At 41.6% G+C, this 20,575-nt stretch overlaps 2 protein-coding genes across 2 annotated transcripts in view; both read left to right on the top strand.

The window, feature by feature from the left end:
• LOC139387167 (ubiquitin carboxyl-terminal hydrolase 14-like) overlaps positions 1 to 20,575 on the top strand; it is a 237,162-nt gene that overhangs the window by 35,585 nt on the left and 181,002 nt on the right. The window lies entirely within an intron of this gene.
• LOC139386974 (phospholipase ABHD3-like) overlaps positions 1 to 20,575 on the top strand; it is a 40,695-nt gene that overhangs the window by 16,389 nt on the left and 3,731 nt on the right. Inside the window, exons 4-8 of the mRNA XM_071132895.1 lie at positions 1,154 to 1,199; positions 8,872 to 8,984; positions 9,530 to 9,703; positions 10,079 to 10,127; positions 12,956 to 13,121. Of these exons, the coding sequence (XP_070988996.1) occupies positions 1,154 to 1,199; positions 8,872 to 8,984; positions 9,530 to 9,703; positions 10,079 to 10,127; positions 12,956 to 13,121 (548 nt within the window). The remainder of the gene's footprint in view (positions 1 to 1,153; positions 1,200 to 8,871; positions 8,985 to 9,529; positions 9,704 to 10,078; positions 10,128 to 12,955; positions 13,122 to 20,575) is intronic.

The following is a 20,575-nucleotide window of genomic DNA, read 5'->3' as shown; positions in this document are numbered from 1 at the left end:
AATGCACCTGGAAGACAGTGCACCTGTAAGAGAATGCACCTGGAAGACAGTGCACCTGTAAGAGAATGCACCTGGAAGACAGTGCACCAGTAAGAGAATGCACCTGGAAGACAGTGCACCAGTAAGAGAATGCACCTGGAAGACAGTGCACCTATAAGAGAATGCACCTGGAAGACAGTGCACCAGTAAGAAAATGCACCTGGCAGACAGTGCACCTGTAAGAGAATGCACCTGGAAGACAGTGCACCTGTAAGAGAATGCACCTGGAAGACAGTGCACCAGTAAGAGAATGCACCTGGAAGACAGTGCACCAGTAAGAGAATGCACCTGGAAGACAGTGCACCTGTAAGAGAATGCACCTGGAAGACAGTGCACCTGTAAGAGAATGCACCTGGAAGACAGTGCACCTGTAAGAGAATGCACCTGGAAGACAGTGCACCAGTAAGAGAATGCACCTGGAAGACAGTGCACCAGTAAGAGAATGCACCTGGAAGACAGTGCACCTGTAAGAGAATGCACCTGGAAGACAGTGCACCAGTAAGAGAATGCACCTGGAAGACAGTGCACCTGTAAGAGAATGGACCTGGAAGACAGTGCACCTATAAGAGAATGCACCTGGAAGACAGTGCACCTGTAAGAGAATGCACCTGGAAGACAGTGCACCTGTAAGAGAATGCACCTGGAAGACAGTGCACCAGTAAGAAAATGCACCTGGCAGACAGTGCACCTGTATCAAATCAAATTTATTTATATAGCCCTTCGTACATCAGCTGATATCTCAAAGTGCTGTACAGAAACCCAGCCTAAAACCCCAAACAGCAAGCAATGCAGGTGTAGAAGCACCTGGAAGACAGTGCACCTGTAAGAGAATGCACCTGGAAGACAGTGCACCAGTAAGAGAATGCACCTGGAAGACAGTGCACCAGTAAGAGAATGCACCTGGAAGACAGTGCACCTGTAAGAGAATGCACCTGGAAGACAGTGCACCCGGAAGACAGTGCACCTGTAAGAGAATGCACCTGGAAGACAGTGCACCTGGAATTTAGAACATTATTATGACACAACATGTAAATTGGTGAAACTAATGCAAGGAATGCAATTCAATGAAAGGATTTTAAAGGTTTATTTAGTGCATGTTTTTGTTGTGTTTCAGGTGTGCGGTATTCAACAACAGAGGGGTGTCTGGTGAAACTCTCTTGGTAAGAATCTAATATTCATAGTACAGTTTAAAAGGATTTTTGCATGTATGACTTTTATGTTTTCAATTCAGACATGCATTCAAAAACATAAATTTTTTCAATGATTATATTGCTCTGTACAATCAAAATGCATCTTCATGTCCAATCAAAAGGCATCTTAATCTACACAGATATGCAAACACTCACAACATGACACAACGACATAGGAACTACCTCCTTTTGGCACTCTACTCCACATGCCTGTGCAGTTGTCACTGGCAGAGTGCATGCTTTCCCTTGCATTGTGATTGGAGCTATTCTTCAGCACCCCATAGCATGTCTGTGTCACACGTGGCATGTGTAACCCATAGTATATTGGGTAACCCACAAGGAGCCTAGTCCAGACAGTGTGCAGACAGACGATGTTATAACATAGCAGGAATTATTAAGTGGACAGATAGTGTATTCTAGCACTGGTCCATAGAGCAGAATGAGCTTTCCCTGTCCTGTCTTCACGAAGACCCACAAGATGTATCTTTGAATCTATTTCCGTTCATATATAATCACTGAAGCTGGAGACTCATATCTCCCGCACTAGCTTTAAGCACCAGCTGTCAGAGCAGCTCACAGATCACTGTACATAGCCCATCTGTAAATAGCCCATCCAACTACCTCATCCCCATACTGTATTTATTTATTTATCTTGCTCCTTTGCTCCTTTGTATCTCTACTTGCACATTCATCTTCTGCACATCTATCACTCCAGTGTTTAATTGGTATATTGTAATAGGTCACCATGGCCTATTTATTGCCTTACCTCCCTTATCTTACCTAATTTGCACACACTGTATATAGACTTTTTCAACTGTATTATTGACTATATGTTTGTTTATTCCATCTGTAACTCTGTGTAGTTGTTTGTGTCGAACTGCTTTGCTTTATCTTGGCCAGGTCGTAGTTGTAAATGAGAACTTGTACTCAACTAGCCTACCTGGTTAAATAAAGGTGAAATAAAAATATATATATATTTAGCCAACAATTAGCTCTTTACTCTACTGTCAATCTTCATTGAAGTGAGGAAGGACTATAATGCTATTCAAAAGATTCTGACTGGTTAAAAAATGTGCATTTGCCCTGGACAAAAACTGGCTGAATCAGCATGGTTTCCACGTCATTTCAACCCCAAAAAATCTATGTGAGGACGTTGAATCAACATGGGAAAACTGATTGGATTTGCAAACAGTCGAGGGCATTTTGTATTTTTTTTCACCCAACTTTTAACCTCAATCCCAATGGCATGATTTCACGTTGAGTTCACGTTAATTGACAACTCAACCAAAGGTAAATCAAAACTAGACGTTGAACTTGTCTGTGCCCAGTGGGTAATTATATTACATACCAGTGTCACCCAAACAGCTCAGCCAATCCACAATTGGAATCTTGTATCATACCATAGTATGTGGCCACAATTCGTCCAATGTCCCTTTTGAGATCTGTGCTCTCAGAATGAATGAATGGGTTGTTTTGTGTCTTGTACTTGTTGTATTCACATGTGCAGTCACATAGACACAAACACATGCACGCAAGCAAGAACACACACACAAACACACTCAAACACACACACGAGTTCTAATATTACAACGGCGACCCCAGGCCAGGGCTTCATCTGAAAGGGCTATTCTCAGTAGCCAAACTGGGCCAATACTGTAGTGCACACACAGAATTAGGAATTACAATACTACTAACTTAGTAGGATCTCTATGAGTGCATATGTGAAGAATGATTACAACTATTGCACTGCATAACGTGGTTGTAAGAAAGGAATTATCATCCTTCCATTAACTTTGAGGAATTGTGTTGAAGTTTTATGTAAATGACTACACTTCCATACGCCTTTGTGACTGTTTTCTCTGCAGCCAGTTGAGTGTGAATGGCGTCCATTGTTTAAATAGGGCACAGTGTTAGAATGAATGTCCTGCTCTGTGAGAAGTGCCCTTTGCTTGGCCACAACTAGGGCTACTGCCCTAACTCCACACCGACCCCCCACTCACACACCACAATAGTGTGGTAGCCCGCTCAGTTAAAGTCTAAGCATTACCTTTCGGAGCTAATGCAATTCTTCAGGTCTCGAACCGCCTCTGTTAGTCTTAGCATTTAACATACAATAAATGCTTTAGTTGGTCCATTTAATTCACATCATGTTTCAATGGATGGTTATTGGACTTTGAACTTTATATTGTATCTGTATTGTAGTAGACAACTTTATTACTGTATCATTGAAAAGGAAATAGTTTCAATCTGTTTTTATTATTGTTGCAACATTACCAGTATGGCATATTTCCATACAGGATTTACCTCAGTGTTTTACCTAAAAGGCTCAGACCTTTCTGTTTCTATCTACGTGGGCCAGTATCCGTGTCTCATTGGGCCATGGCTCAGTCGGACCTGCTCTTGGGGCCAAGGCAAGGCCCTGGATACTTTTCAGCTGGAATTTACATAACCATGGCTAACTGTGAACTTTAACATCTTCTCACAAAGCAAGTCTTGAATGATGCAGAGGTTGTTGATTAGTCTTTAGTGTCGCACTCCTGATGGAAACACAATAACACCAGAGCTTACAATAACATAAAACACTGGCGGCCCATTGCTGTGGGGGTAAGTCTCATTGGAAAAGCACCAGTAGAGTTCCTACTCCACTCAAGTAATTTACTCGAATGTAGGCTATGAAGACACAGCAACTGGATATGGCTGCTGTGAAAAAACATTCAGGCTGAACTTTGTGCAAGAATATTGATGAAGAAAGACACTGGTAGTCCCAGTATGCAGCCAGAGAGAAAGAGGATATGTCTGACTGAGAAATAGGCCATGTTAAATCATGATGTCAGGGAGGTTATAAAACCTGCATCATCCTCAAGGTTATTTTAAGTCAATGTAATGTAAGTTACTGTTATTTCAGTGGGTTTTAGGTACAACATAGCACAGCTTTGTAAACTTAAACAACGATATATCCTTCTATAGATTTTGTTCAATTGGTAACGTACATTATTGTCTTCGTCAAATGACTCTTAAGGGGAAAGTAATCTAAAAGTAATCAGATTACGTTACTGAGTTTGGGTAATCCAAAAGTTACGTTACTGATTACAATTTTTGGACAGGTAACTAGTAACTGTAACGAATTTCCACCAGAGGATATAGCTGCCATTTTACAGGCTCCAAACCAATTGTGCTGTTGTGTGTGTTTTTTCATGTTATTTGTAACTTATTTTGTACATAATGTTTCTGCCACTGTCACTTATGACTGAAAAGAGCTTCTGGATATCAGGGCAGAGATTACTCACCTCAAATGAGAACTTGTTCTCAACTAGCCTACCTGGTTAAATAAAGGTGAAATTAAAAATTAAACTGGATGAAGTTTTTTTCTCTGGCGAGTCGGACTCTAAGGATTTACTTCAGACACCCGACAAGGCCCAAATCCCCATCATTAACATGAGAAAGAGATGGCGATAACGGGGATGTAGGGTAGCCTAGTGGTTAGAGCGTTGGACTAGTAACTGAAAGTTTGCAAGTTCACATCCACGAGCTGACAAGGAACAAATCTGTTGTTCTGCCCCTGAACAGGCAGTAAACCCAATGTTCCTAGGCCGTCATTGAAAATAACAATTTGTTCTTAACTGACTTGCCTAGTTAAATAAAGGTAGGTTGGGATGCCTTGTAAGGATCTGATGGTGAGAGGGTAATCTGCCTCTACCATCAGTCCTATTAGCCAACGTACATTCATTGGATAACAAAATAGATGAGCTACGATCACGAATATCCTACCAATGGGACATTAAAAACTGTAATATCTTATGTTTCACTGAGTCGTGGCTGAACATGGATAATATACACCTGGCAGGGTTTACGCTGCATCGGCAAGATGAAACAGCTGCTTCCGGAAGACAAGGGATGACGGTCTGTGTATATTTGTAAACAACAGCTGGTGCACAAAATCTAACATTAATGAAGTCTCTAGGTTTAGCTCGCCTAGTATCTCATGATAAGATGTAAACCACACTATTTACCAAGAGTTTTCATCTATATTTTTCATAGCTGTCTATTTACCACCACAAACCGATGCTGGCACTAAGACCGCACTCAATGAGCTGTATAAGGCCATAAACAAACAGGAAAACACTCATTCAGAGGTGGTGCTCCTAGTGGCTGGGGACTTAAAACTCAAATCCGTTTTACTCAATTTCTAACAGCATGTTAAATGTGCAACCAGAGGGAAAAAACTCTAGACTACCTTTACTCCACACAAGAAATTCGTACAAAGCTCCTCCTCATTTGGAAAATCAGACCATAATTATATACTCCTGATTCCTGCTTACAAGCAAAAACTGAAGCAGGATGTACCAGTGACTCGGTCAATAAAGAAGTAGTCAGATGACGCAGATGCTAAGCTACAGGACTGTTTTGCTAGCACAGATTGGAATATGTTCTCGGATTCTTCCGATGGCATTGAGGAATACATCAAATCAGTCACTGGATTCGTCAATAACTGCATTGATGACGTCGTCCCCACAGTGACCATACGTATATACCCCAACCAGAAGCCATGGATTACAGGAAACATCCACACTGAGCTAAAAGGTAAAACTGTCTCTTTCAAGGAGCGGGACTCTAACACGGACGCTTATAAGAAATCTCGCCATGCCCTGCGACAAACCATCCAACAGGCATACCGTCAATACAGGACTAAGATTGAATCGTGCTACACCGGCTCCGAAGCTCGTTGGATGTGGCAGGGCTTGCAAACTATTACAGACTACAAAGGGATGCACAGCCGCAAGCTGCCCAGTGACACGAGCCTACCAGACGAGCTAAATTACTTCTATGGCTTCGAGGCATTCAACAATGAAGCATGCATGAGAGCATCAGCTGTTCTGGATGACTGTGTCATCGCGCTCTCCGTAGCCAATGTGAGTAAGACCTTTTAAACAGGTCAACATTCACAAGGCCGCAGGGCCAGATGGATTACCAGGACGTGTACTCCGAGCAAACACTGACCAACTGACCAAGTGTCTTCACTGACATTTTCAACCTGTCCCTGACTGAGTCTGTAATACCAACATGTTTCAAGCAGACCACCATAGTCCCTCTGTCCAAGAACACCAAGGTAACCTGCCTAAATAACTACCAACACGTAACACTCACGTATGTAGCCATGAAGTGCTTTGAAAGGCTGGTCATGGCTCACACCATTATCCCAGAAACCCTATCCTCAACATGGGGACACCTCAGGGGTGCGTACTCAGTCCCCTCCTGTACTCCCTGTTCACTCATGACTGCATGGCCAGGCATGACTCCAACACCATCATTAAGTTTGTTGATGACACAACAGTGGTAGGCCTGATCACCGACAATAATGAGACAGCCTATAGGGAGGAGGTCAGAGTCCTAGCCGGGTGGTGCCAGGATAACAACTTCTCGCGCAACGTGATCAAGACAAAGGAGATGATTGTGGACTACAGGAAAAGGAGGACCGAGCACGCCCCCATTCTCATCAACGGGGCTGTAGTGGAGCAGGTTGAGAGCTTCAAGTTCCTTGGTGTCCACATCACCAACAAACTAGAATGGTCCAAACTAGAGGTCAACCGATTAATCGGAAGGGCCGATTAATTAGTGCCGATTTCAAGTTTTCATAACAATCGCAAATCTGTATTTTTGGACACCGAATGTATTTTTTTACACCTTTTATTTAATCTTTATTTAACTAGGCAAGTCAGTTAAGAACACATTCTTATTTTCAATGACGGCCTAGCTTTGGCTGTAAAGCATAATTTCAAAATCTGAGATGACAGGGTGATTAACAAAAGGCTAAGCTGTGTTTCACTATATTTCACTTGTGATTTCATGAATATGAATATTTTCTAGCAATATTTTTGCACCGTTGCACTATGCTAATTACTGTAGTTGATGACAATTCTCCCTGATCCGGGATGGGTAAGAGGTGGGCCAAGAGGATGGGCCAAGAGGTTATCTGTAAGGTTGCAAGATTGGATCCCCCGAGGTGACAAGGTGAAAATCCGTCGTTCTGCCCCTGAACAAGGCTGTTAACCCACCGTTCCTAGGCCGTCATTGAAAATAAGAATGTATTCTTATTAACTAGTCCAACGCAATAACGACCTGCCTCTTGTTGCACTCCACAAGGAGACTGCCTGTTAAGCAAATGCAGTAAGCCAAGGTAAGTTGCTAGCTTGCATTAAACTTATTTTATAAAAAACAATCAATCAATCATAATCACTAGTTAATTACACATGGTTGATGATATTACTAGATATTATCTAGCGTGTCCTGCGTTGAGTATAATCTGACTGAGCATACAAAAAGTATCTAAGTATCTGACTGAGCGGTGGTAGGCAGAAGTGATCATTCATTCAAACAGCACTTTCGTGCGTTTTGCTAGCAGCTCTTCGTTGTGCGTCAAGCATTGCGCTGTTTATGACTTCAAGCCTATCAACTCCCGAGATGAGGCTGGTGTAACCGAAGTGAAATGGCTGGCTAGTTAGCGCGCTAATAGCGTTTCAAACGTCACTCGCTCTGAGCCTTGGAGTGGTTGTTTCCCTTGCTCTGCATGGGTAACGCTGCTTCGAGGGTGGCTGTTGTCGTTGTGTTCCTGGTTCGAGCCCAGGGAGGAGCGAGGAGAGGGACTGAAGCTATACTGTTACACTGGCAATACTAAAGTGCCTATAAGAACATCCAATAGTTTAAAGGTTAATGAAATACAAATGGTATAGAGGGAAATAGTCCCATAATTCCTATAATTGTTGGAAAACTGCATTGTTGGTTAAGGGCTTGTAAGTAAACATTTCCCTGAAAGGTATTTGGCGCTTGTGACAAATTAAATATGATTTGACCACCTTTTAGAAAGTAACCAACCCAACCCTGCCTATCCCGAGAAATCGAGATGCCTCTTCTTTTTATTCCCTATCTGTTCTAGGATTAGATTGAACAGGTGTTTGAATTCAGTTAGTGTTTTACTCATTTTCTTTTCTCTAACCTTGTTGGTCCATTATTGTTCTCCATGTCTGTGGTGTTATTTCACTGTGAGTGGATCGCTTGCTCAATGTGATAGAAGAATGCTTGCATTAATCGATAGTGCTTGTGATGGACAGATACTACTGGCCAGTATCTGAAAAAGGCTGTCCAGCAGCAGGCTTAAATGTTATTACAGTATACCTCCTCCTTTGTTTGCTACTGCTTTAACTCTAAATAGCCCCTGTCCCTGAGTCAGCCATTTGTAATGCCAGAGCTCATTTTTCTACCACTCATTCCAATCCAGCATGAGGAATATACTGTATAGCATCATGGAGAGTGTTTGGTCTTCAAGTCACAAGCAGAGTTTGTGCACATGTGTGAGGGAGGGTGTGAAGGCTTGCGTGTAATTCATTTACAGTATGATTTCTCTGCACATCTGAATATAGATCGCCGGAACAGTGTGTGCACATGCAGAGGTCGCAGTGATATTTGCGCGTGTGTGTGTGTGTGTGTGTGTTTTACTTTGTAGTACTTTCCTCCTTACGGTTGAAAGTCAATCTAACAGAAAAAACTGTGCTGTACCACTAAAAGGGACATGGACACGCACGCACGCACGCACGCACACACACACACACACTCAGAGTTAACTCTTCTTATCTTTGTGTGCTACCAGACTCCCAGAACATACTGTGCTGCCAACACAGAGGACCTGGAGGCGGTCATCGAACACATCCAGAGGACAAATGAGGACGCCCCTCTCATGGCTGCTGGGGTCTCCATGGGCGGGTTAGTAGGTGCCTCTTCATGTTTTCTCTCTTCAATGGAAGTGACACTATGGCCCAAATCTTGAGAGCTCCATGCATTACTCAGACTATATAAATCATGTGTTGATGTAGGCTACCATATTGATGTATGGAGCAATACTATACTATAGTATCACTTCACTGAACTGTGGGAGTCAGTCTAAAGATACCACCTTTTATGTAGAGCTTGGAAAGTACTTGGTTGTCCCATCTATATGTTTATATTGATTTCTCAAAAACTGAGGTAAACGCTCACCAGCAGAAATGTTGTCATGGGTTGGTTATGTATTGTATTGTATTTTATTTTGCAGCCTCCTCCTTTCCCCTGTCAGAAACACCACTTTTCATTTGATTCAGAGAGCTCAGCCTCTCAGTAGTACTTACACGATGTCAAAAGAGGTATTACAGCTATAATCCCCTACCTAAGTGAGGGTTTCCCCTCTCCCTTCTCCCCCACCATCTCTCCACTCTCCCCTCCACCATCCTCTCCCCTCTCCCTCTACCCTCTCCCTGTCTTTCTAATCCCAGGATGATGCTGGCAAACTACCTGGGGAGGAAGGGCAGAGAGACGTGTCTGAAAGGTGTGGTTGTGTTCTCGGCAGGCTGGGATGTGTTTGAGTGCACAGCGTCATTGGAGAAGCCTCTGGACCGCTTTCTTTTTAACTCCTATCTCACCAGCTGCCTGCAGGCGGGCGTGGACAGGTGGGTGTTCGCCGTAGCAGGCTGGAGGATTTGCCTAGATTAGCTCTTAGTTGCACAGAGCTACATTGTTTAGCTTTTAGATGTTAGCTTTTAGCGACCCCTGAGGTTGGGCTCTAAAAGCTAACAGCTAAAAGCTCTTTCTCTTTCTCTCTCTCTCTCTTGGAATATTTTCCTATCTCAATCAATCAAATGTATTTTATAAATCCATTTTTACAGCAGCAGTTGTCACAGTGCTAAGCACTCGGTACTCCACTGTCAGGCCCAAATCATTTAATGGACATTGCCAATGGATATTGAAGCAAACCCACATGCTTCCCTATGTTCCCCATTGAAGCAAACCTACTTCCTGCTTCCTTGTGTTTTTCTCTCCTCTAGACACAAATCTGTGCTTGAGAAGAGTTACGACATTGATCATGTGATGAAGGTAAAATGCACAACCTTTTTAATGACCTCTTCTAATACAATCAAAGTAAAAGCAACCCATCTGGAATGTTCCACCAATTTGGTGCCTTTGAGAAGTGTAACTTGGGTCAAAAAAAAGTTTGATTTCACAAAATGTTTACACTCTGTCATAAAGAGCACATGTTCAGCTTCATAAAAAACACATTTCCCATCTCAAGAGGTACAATTTAAAAAATGACTATAGTAAGTTCCTAATAATAGCCAAATAAAGTAATAGGGTTGACCATAACAGGGTTGACAATTTAATCTTAAATCAGCCATAAATCCCCTCGTGACAAGGGGAATGGAAGATTGTTGTGTGCAACAGGGAGTGGCAATTGAAAATAAGCTTCACAAAAAAAAAAAATTTCTAAAACATTTCAAGCCTGTATATTTATGGGTTTGTTTGTTTTTTTTCCTTACTAACTTTTCTGATAGCTACTTTATTGAGGAAAAATAGACTTACTATGACTGTGATATGTGGTTGTCCCACCTAGCTATCTTAAGATGAATGAACCAACTGTAAATTGCACTAGATAAGAGTGCCTGCTAAATTACTCAAATGTAAAAAAAGAACAGGGTTGATGTTATGCTCGACCCGCTCAATTTCCACCACAAAACACCGGAAAATAGCCAAAAAGAGTAGAGCCAGCTCACCTGCTTTTACACGATGACTATTAAAAATTCAATGTTACTTTTGAAAAAAATATTTACAAATAAATAGTTTCACCATATTAAGACGAGAGTTCAGTTCATGTAACAGAGGTGACCTTAAAATGAGGGACAGACATTAATTAATCACTAATCACACACATTATTCATTTTAATCTTCAGAAATGACTTTGTCAAAGCATCAAAATCACAAAGGCTTTACAATGATGGTGAAATGCTGCATTTTAGCACTTTGGCAAGCCTTAATTTATCTTTAAAAATCGAGATTTATGGAATTCTCCATGTGATCTATATTAAAGACCACTTCATTTAATATAATAGGCTTTTAAAATTCCATATTGGTGCACAATTTATAATTAAAATATCAAAGGAATGCGAAAGTAACTAATTTCGTGGAATTTCAAGTCCGCTCCTAATCGCCATGTTAGGCTGCTGCCAATGTTGTTGAAAGCATACAGTGCCTTGCAAAAGTATTCACCCCCCTTGGTGTTTTTCCTATGTTGTTGCATTACAACCTGTAATTTAAATGGATTTTTATTTGGATTTCATGTAATGGACATACACAAAATAGTCCAAATTGGTGAAGTGAAATGAAAACAATAATTACAATTATTATTATTATTATTATTTTTTTATAAAATAAAAAACAGAAAAGCGGTGGGTGCGTGCATATGTTTTCACCCCCTTTGCTATGCAGCCCCTAAATTAGATCTGGTGCAACCAATTACCTTCAGAAGTCACATAATTAGTTACATAAAATCCACCTGTGTGCAATCTAAGTGTCGCATGATCTGACACATGATCTCAGTATATATATACACCTGTTCTGAAAGGCCCCAGTGTCTGCAACACCACTAAGCAAGGGGCACCACCAAGCAAGCAGTGTTGAAGAACAAGGAACTCTCCAAACAGGTCAGGGGCAAAGTTGTGTAGAAGTACAGATCAGGGTTGGGTTATAAAAAAATATCAGAAACTTTGAACATCCCACGGAGCACCATTAAATCCATTATTTAAAAAATCTAAAGAATAATGGCACCACAACAAACCTGCTAAGAGAGGGCCGCCCACCAAAACTCACGGACAAGTCAAGGAGGGCATTAATCAAAGAGGCAACAAAGAGACCAAAGATAACCCTGAAGGAGCTGCAAAGCTCCACAGAGGAGATTGGAGTATCTGTCCATAGGACCACTTTAAGCCGTACACTCCACAGAGTTGGGCTTTACAGAAGAGTGTCCAGAAAAAAGCCATTGCTTAAAGAAAAAAAATAAGCCAACACATTTGGTGTTTGTCGAAAGGCATGTGGGAGACTCCCCAAACATATGGAAGAAGGTACTGATCAGATGAGACTAAATTTAGCTTTTTGGCCATCAAGGAAAATGCTATGTCTGGCGCAAAATCAACACCTATCATCACCCTGAGAACACCATGGTGGTGGCAGCATCATGCTGTGGAGATGTTTTTTATCGGCAGGGACTGGGAAACTGGTCAGAATTGAACGAATGATGTATGGCGCAAAATACAGGGAAATTCTTGAGGGAAACCTGTTTCAGCCTTCCAGAGATTTGAGACAGGTTCACCTTCAAGCAGGACAAGGACCCTGAGCATACTGCTAAAGCAACACTTGAGTGGTTTAAGGGGAAACATTTAAATGTCTTGGAATGGCCTAGTCAAAGCACAGACCTCAATCCAATTGAGAATCTGTGGTATGACTTAAAGCCTGCTGTACACCAGTGGAACCCATCCCACTTGAAGGAGCTGGAGCAGTTTTGCCTTGAAGAATGGGCAAAAATCCCAGTGGTTAGATGTGCCAAGCTTATAGTGACATACCCCAAGAGGCTTGCAGCTGTAATTGCTGCAAAAAGTATTGACTTTGGGGGGTGAATAGTTATGGATGCTCAAATTCTGTTTTTTGTTGTCTTATTTCTTGTTTGTTTCACAATAAAATATATTTTGCATCTTCAAAGTGGTAGGCATGTTGTTGTGTAAATCAAATGATACAAACCACCCAAAAATATATTTTAATTCCAGGTTGTAAGGCAACAAAATAGTAAAAATGCCAAGGGGTGAATACTTTCTCAAGCCACTGTTTTGTTGCCGGATGTCACCTTTTAATTTGACTTTATCCCAACCCCCCTGCAGGCCAAGACCCTCCGTGAGTTTGATGAGAGGTTCACGTCTATAATGTTTGGCTACCCCACCAATGATGACTACTACCATGATGCCAGTCCCATCCACAGGCTCAAGTCTGTGCAGGTGCCCATGTTGTGTCTAAACGCTGCAGACGACGTCTTCTCTCCCAGTCATGGTGGGTCCACAATCACACCCCACCTCTGGCCCTCCATTTTGGTTACAAAGCCTACCACTGGCCCTCCATGTTGGTTACAAAGCCCACCACTGGCCCTCCATGTTGGTTACATAGCACAACACCGGCCCTCCATGTTGGTTACATAGCCTCCCACTGGCCCTCCATGTTGGTTACAAAGCCCACCACTGGCCCTCCATGTTGGTTACATAGCTCAACACCGGCCCTCCATGTTGGTTACATAGCCTCCCACTGGCCCTCCATGTTGGTTACATAGCACAACACCGGCCCTCCATGTTGGTTACATAGCACAACACCGGCCCTCCATGTTGGTTACATAGCCTCCCACTGGCCCTCCATTTTGGTTACATAGCACAACACCGGCCCTCCATGTTGGTTACAAAGCCCACCACTGGCCCTCCATGTTGGTTACATAGCACAACACCGGCCCTCCATGTTGGTTACATAGCCTCCCACTGGCCCTCCATGTTGGTTACATAGCACAACACCGGCCCTCCATGTTGGTTACATAGCACAACACCGGACCTCCATGTTGGTTACAAAGCCCACCACTGGCCCTCCATGTTGGTTACATAGCACAACACCGGCCCTCCATGTTGGTTACATAGCCTCCCACTGGCCCTCCATGTTGGTTACATAGCACAACACCGGCCCTCCATGTTGGTTACATAGCACAACACCGGCCCTCCATGTTGGTTACAAAGCCCACCACTGGCCCTCCATGTTGGTTACATAGCACAACACCGGCCCTCCATGTTGGTTACATAGCCTCCCACTGGCCCTTCATGTTGATTACATAGCTGATAAGCAAGGCCGATACCGAAAGACAATGCAGCCAAAGACACAATGTAGAAGACATCTTGTCTGGGGAAAAATATATCCATAACTGTTATAGTGGTCAAGGAGTTAACTAGTTTGTTGTCTTATTTTACTAAATCAGAAGTTATTATCCTGGGTGACCTAAATTATGATTGGGAAAAGCAATCTAAAATTAAATCTAAAAGACATGTGTAATGATCTAAACCTAACCCAGCTGGTGACCAAGCCTACACGGCCCTGGAATCAAAATCAGAAGAAGTATCAGAAGTATATAGAAGTATATATTCATAAAATATATAATGCTTGGGTCAAGGCCAGGAACACAGGTTTAGGCTCGGACTGGCAAGCTTTTAAGCAGCTGAGGAATCCTTGTGTAAGACAAATCAGAAAGGCTAAATCTGATTATTATGTAACCGCTCGTTCGGATTGTCATGGGAACCCGGCTAAATTCTGGAAAACGGTCAAATCCCTGAAGGGTTGTACTTCCTCTTCTCTGTCACAACAAATTCATTCAAATACGGGCCTCATTATGGTAAAAATGCCATCATTGGTGCATTTAATCACCATTTTATTTCAGCAAATAACTTCTAAGCCTATTCACAATGATACTGGGCTGGATGCTGATAGGGGAAACTTGCTGTATGATGAGAGAAATGATAGTCAAAGCTTTTCTTTTAGGCTAATTAAAGAAAAATAAGAAATCCACAGGGGCTGACCAATTGGATCCAATTGTACAACTTTGCTCTTTTTTATCTGAGAAATGTTAACCAATCAGGGTTTAGGCATGGGCAAAGCACTATTACAGCAATCACTTTAGTTGTTAATGATGTCAAAGGTTTAGACACTAAAATGAAATGCTGCTTTGTTTGTGGACCTGTCAAAAGCTTTTGATACTGTTGATCATGCTATTTTATTGAAGGAGTTGTCCTCGATAGGCCTGAGCTCTGATGCCTTTTCACGGTTTCATGATTATTTTAGTGACTGAACTCAGGCCATCGTGATTGATGGGGGGGGGGGGGTTAAGTCTGAATTTCTTGAAGTGCATAAAAGTGGTCGAATTTTTTCAATATTTATATAAACACCATTGGTCAATCTGTTAAAAAACCTAATCTATATGCGGATGATACTATTATGTATGCTATTGCCCCAACTGTTGATCTGGCTGTGTCAAAACTACAGTCAGATTTTATAGCTACAGTTGAAGTTGGAAGTTTACATACACTGTCACGTTCTGACCTTAGTTCCTTTGTTTTGTCTTTGTTTTAGTATGGTCGTGGTGTGAGTTGGGGTGGGCAGTCCATGTTCCTTTTTCTATAATTTGGGATTCTGTGTTTGGCCTGGTATGGTTCTCAATCAGAGGCAGCTGTCTATCGTTGTCCCTGATTGAGAACCATACTTAGGTAGCCTGGTTTCACTTTTGAGTTGTGGGTGATTATTTTCTGTAGTGTATGTTCACCATCCAGAACTGTGTCTTTTATCGTTTTTGTTGTTTTCTTCGAGTCTTAAACATGTCCTGTCTTAGGTCAGTTAGAATCATCACTTTATTTTAAAAATGTGAAATGTCCGAATAATAGTAGAGAGAATGATTTATTTCAGCTTTTATTTATTTCATCACATTCCCAGTGGGTCAGAAGTTTACATACACCCAATTAGTATTTGGTAGCATTGCCTTTAAATTGTTTAACTTGGGTCAAACGTTTTGGGTAGCCTTCCACAAGCTTCCCACAATACGTTTGGTGAATTTTGGCCCATTCCTCCTTAAAGAGCTGGTGTAACTGAGTCAGGTATGTAGTAGGCCTCCATGCTCGCACGCGTTCTTTCAGTTCTGCCCACAAATTTTCTATGAGATTCAGGTCAGGGCTTTGTGATGGCCACTCCATTACCTTGACTTTGTTGTCCTTAAGCCATTTTGCCACAACTTTGAAAGTATGCTTGGGGCCATTGTCCATTTGGAAGACCCATTTGCGACCAAGCTTTAACTTCCTGACTGATGTCTTGAGATGTTGCTTCAATATATCCACATAATTTTTCTCCCTCATGATGCCATCTATTTTGTGAAGTGCACCAGTCCCTCCTGCAGAAAAGCACCCCCACAACATGATGCTGCCACCCCCGTGCTTCACGGTTGGGATGGTGTTCTTCGGCTTGCAAGCCTCCCCCTTTTTCCTACAAACATAACGATGGTCATTATGGCCAAACAGTTCAATTTTTTTTTCATCAGACCAGAGGACATTTCTCCAAAAAGTATGATCTTTGTCCCCATGTGCAGTTGCAAACCATAGTCTGGCTTTTTATGATGGTTTTGGAGCAGTGGCTTCTTCCTTGCTGAGCGGACTTTCAGGTTATGTCGATATAGGACTCGTTTTACTGTGGATATAGATACTTTTGCACCTGTTTCCTCCAGCATCTTCACAAGGTCCTTTGCTGTTGTTCTGAGATTTTATTTTTTATTTTTTTATTTCACCTTTATTTAACCAGGTAGGCTAGTTGAGAACAAGTTCTCATTTGCAACTGCGACCTGGCCAAGATAAAGCATAGCAGTGTGAACAGACAACATGGAGTAAACAATTAACAAGTCAATAACACAGTAGAAAAAAAAGAGAGTCTATATACATTGTGTGCAAAAGGCATGAGGAGGTAGGCGGATAATTACAATTTTGCAGATTAACACTGGAGTGATAAATGATCAGATGGTCATGTACAGGTAGAGATATTGGTGTGCAAAAGAGCAGAAAAGTAAATAAATATAAACAGTATGGGGATGAGGTAGGTAAATTTGGGTGGGCTATTTACCGATAGACTATGTACAGCTGCAGCGATCGGTTAGCTGCTCAGATAGCAGATGTTTGAAGTTGGTGAGGGAGATAAAAGTCTCCAACTTCAGCGATTTTTGCAATTTGTTCCAGTCACAGGCAACAGAGAACTGGAACGAAAGGCGGCTAAATGAGGTGTTGACTTTAGGGATGATCAGTGAAATACACCTGCTGGAGTGCGTGCTACAGGTGGTTGTTGCCATCGTGACCAGTGAACTGAGATAAGGCGGAGCTTTACCTAGCATGGACTTGTAGATGACCTGGAGCCAGTGGGTCTGGCGACGAATATGTAGCGAGGGCCAGCCGACTGGAGCGTACAGGTCGCAGTGGTGGGTGGTATAAGGTGCTTTAGTAACAAAACGGATGGCACTGTGATAAACTGCATCCAGTTTGCTGAGTAGAGTATTGGAAGCTATTTTGTAGATGACATCGCCAAAGTCGAGATTCGGTAGGATAGTCAGTTTTACTAGGGTAAGTTTGGCGGCGTGAGTGAAGGAGGCTTTGTTGCGGAATAGAAAGCCGACTCTAGATTTGATTTTAGATTGGAGATGTTTGATATGAGTCTGGAAGGAGAGTTTACAGTCTAGCCAGACACCTAGGTACTTATAGATGTCCACATATTCTAGGTCGGAACTATCCAGGGTGGTGATGCTATTCGGGCGTGCGGATGCAGGCAGCGAACAGTTGAAAAGCATGCATTTGGTTTTACTAGCGTTTAAGAGCAGTTGGAGGCCACGGAAGGAGTGTTGTATGGCATTGAAGCTTGTTTGGAGGTTAGATAGCACAGTGTCCAATGATGGGCCGGAAGTATACAGAATGGTGTTGTCTGCGTAGAGGTGGATCAGGGAATCTCCCGCAGCAAGAGCAACATTATTGATATATACAGAGAAAAGAGTCGGCCCGAGAATTTAACCCTGTGGCACCCCCATAGAGACTGCCAGAGGACCGGACAGCATGACACACTGAACTCTGTCTGCAAAGTAGTTGGTGAACCAGGCAAGGAAGTCATCAGAAAAACCGAGGCTACTGAGATTGATTTGCACTTTTCGCACCAAAGTACGTGTCACGCCCTGACCTGAGTATTCTTTGTTTTCTTTATATATTTTGGTTAGGTCAGGTTGTGACGAGGGTGGTATGTGTGTTTTTGTCTCATCTAGGGTTTTTGTACCGTCTAGGGGTTTTGTAGATTTATGGGGTTGTTTTCCATCTAGGTGTTTATGTAGGTCTATGGTTGCCTAGATTGGTTCTCAATTAGAGGCAGGTGTTTATCGTTGTCTCTGATTGGGAACCATATTTAGGCAGCTATCTTCTTTGGGTATTTCGTGGGTTATTGTCTGGATGTTCTGTTGCACGTTAGCGCAGTGTTTTGTTAGTGGTCACGTTCGTGTTATCGTTTTGTTTAAGTGTTCTTCCTTCAATAAAGAAGAATGTATTCTAACCACGCTGCGCTTTGGTCTACTCCATACGACGATCGTGACAGTACGTTCATCTCTAGGAGACAGAACACGTCTCCTTCCTGAGCGGTATGACGGCCATGGTGTTTATACTTGTGTACTATTGCTTGTTCAGATGAACATGGTACCTTCAGGTTTTTTTAAATTGCTCCCAAGGATAAACCAGACTTGTGGAGGTCTACCATTTTTTTTCCTGAGGTCTTGGCTGATTTCTTTTGATTTTCCATGATGTCAAGCAAAGAGGCACTGAGTTTGAAGGTAGGCCTTGAAATACATCCACAGGTACACCTCAAATGATGTCAATTAGCCTATTAGAAGCTTCTAAAGCCATGACATCATTTTCTGTAATTTTCCAAGCTGTTTAAAGGCACAGTCAACTTAGTGTATGTAAAGTTCTGACCCACTGGAATTGTGATACAGTGAAATAATCTGTCTGTAAATAGTTGGAAAAATTACTTCTGTCATGCACACAGATGTCTTAACCGACTTGCCAAAACTATAGTTTGTGAACCAGAAATTTGTGGAGTGGTTGAAAAATGAGTTTTAATGACTCCAACCTAAGTGTATGTAAACTTCCTACTTCAACTGTATGTAGAATTCCTTTGCTGATTTAAAACTTGTGCTTAATATTGGCAAAACAAAATACATGTTGTTCTTAAACTCTAGTAATGCTTTAGATGTTTACTCATTATATGGTTTTCCAACTGAACGTGTCCCCACATATAAATTCTTAAGCATTTGGATTGATATGGATTTGACGTTAAAAAAAATGTATAGATGAGCTGGTTAACAAGCTAAGATTTAAAGTGAGCTTTTTCTACACAAACGGATTGTGCCTTTGTCTGAGAAGTAGGAAGCAGATTATTCTGTCCAACATTTGATCTGTTCTTGATTATGGTGATTTTATTTATTAAAGTGCAGCTGCTACTACTCTTAAACCTTTGGATGCCATCTACCATAGTGCCCTTCATTTTGTTACAGGTAACAGTTTGATACCGTTTTGATTCTCATCACTGCATCCTGTAACAAAAGGTTGGCCCAACTTCATTAAAGTCAAATACATTTTTATTTGTCAGATGCGCCGAATACAACAGGTTTAGACTTTACCGTGATATGCTTACTTACAAGCCCTTAACCAACAATGCAGTTTTAAGAAAATGTGAGATAAGAAATGTTTTACTAAAATAAACTAAAGTTTTAAAGTCACACAATAAAATAACATTAACAAGGCTATATACAGGCAGTACCGGTACCAAGTCAATGTGCAGGTTAGTCAAGGTAATTGAGGTAATATGTACATGTAGGTAGGTATCTCTACATTACTCCCTTTTTTTACAAGGCCCTACTTCATAAACTTCCATCGTATCTAACTTTGCTGTTGAAGTATAGACAACTGAGTTGCCTAACCTGTTCACAGGATTGGTTAACTCTTGAGGTTCCTAGGGTCTCCACCGGGCTAGGTAAATCTACTTTTAGTTTTAAAGCACCGTATTGCTGGAATAAAATAAAAAATACATTTAATATTACTGTCCTGGTGCCGTTCTGGCAATTTAGAGTATTGATTGGGGACTTATTTGTGGAGGAATGTAACTGTTTTCTGGGTGATTTGTGATGTTTTACTTGTGCTTCCCATGACAGTGTTTTTGTATTTTAATGTGTTTATATACTACAATTCAAAAGTTTGGGGTCACTTAGAAATGTCCTTGTTTGTGAAAGAAAAGCAATTTTTTTTTGTCCATTAAAGTAACAACATTTATCAGAAATACAGTGTAGACATTGTTAATGTTGTAAATGACTATTTTAGATGGAAACGGCAGATTTTTTATGGAATATCTACATAGGTGTGCAGAGGCCCATTATCAGCAACCATCACTCCTGTGTTCCAATGGAACGTTGTTAGCTAATCCAAGTTTATCATTTTCAAAGGCTAATTGATCATTAGAAAACCCTTTTGAAATGATGTTACCACAGCTGAAAACTCTGATTAAAGAAGCAATAACACTGGCCTTCTTTAGACCATTTGATTATCTGGAGCATCAGCATTTGTGTGTTTGATTACAGGCTCAAAATGGACAGAAACAAATAACTTTCTTCTGAAACTCGTCAGTCTATTCTTGTTCTGAGAAATGAAGGCTATTCCATGCGAGAAATTTCCAAGAAACTGAAGATCTCATACAACACTGTGTACTACTCCCTTCACAGAACAGCGCAAACTGTCTCTAACCAGAATAGAAAGAGGAGTGAGAGGCCCCGGTGCACAACTAAGCAAGAGGACAAGTACATTAGAGTGTCTAGTTTGAGAAACAGACGCCTCACAAGTCCTCAACTGGCAGCTTTATTAAATAGTACC

Source organism: Oncorhynchus clarkii, chromosome 28 (assembly GCF_045791955.1).
Source record: "Oncorhynchus clarkii lewisi isolate Uvic-CL-2024 chromosome 28, UVic_Ocla_1.0, whole genome shotgun sequence".
In the NCBI taxonomy this organism is placed as follows: Eukaryota; Metazoa; Chordata; class Actinopteri; order Salmoniformes; family Salmonidae; genus Oncorhynchus; species Oncorhynchus clarkii.
The sequence above is the reverse complement of the archived record's forward strand: the minus strand, read 5'-3'. Positions and strand labels throughout refer to the sequence as shown.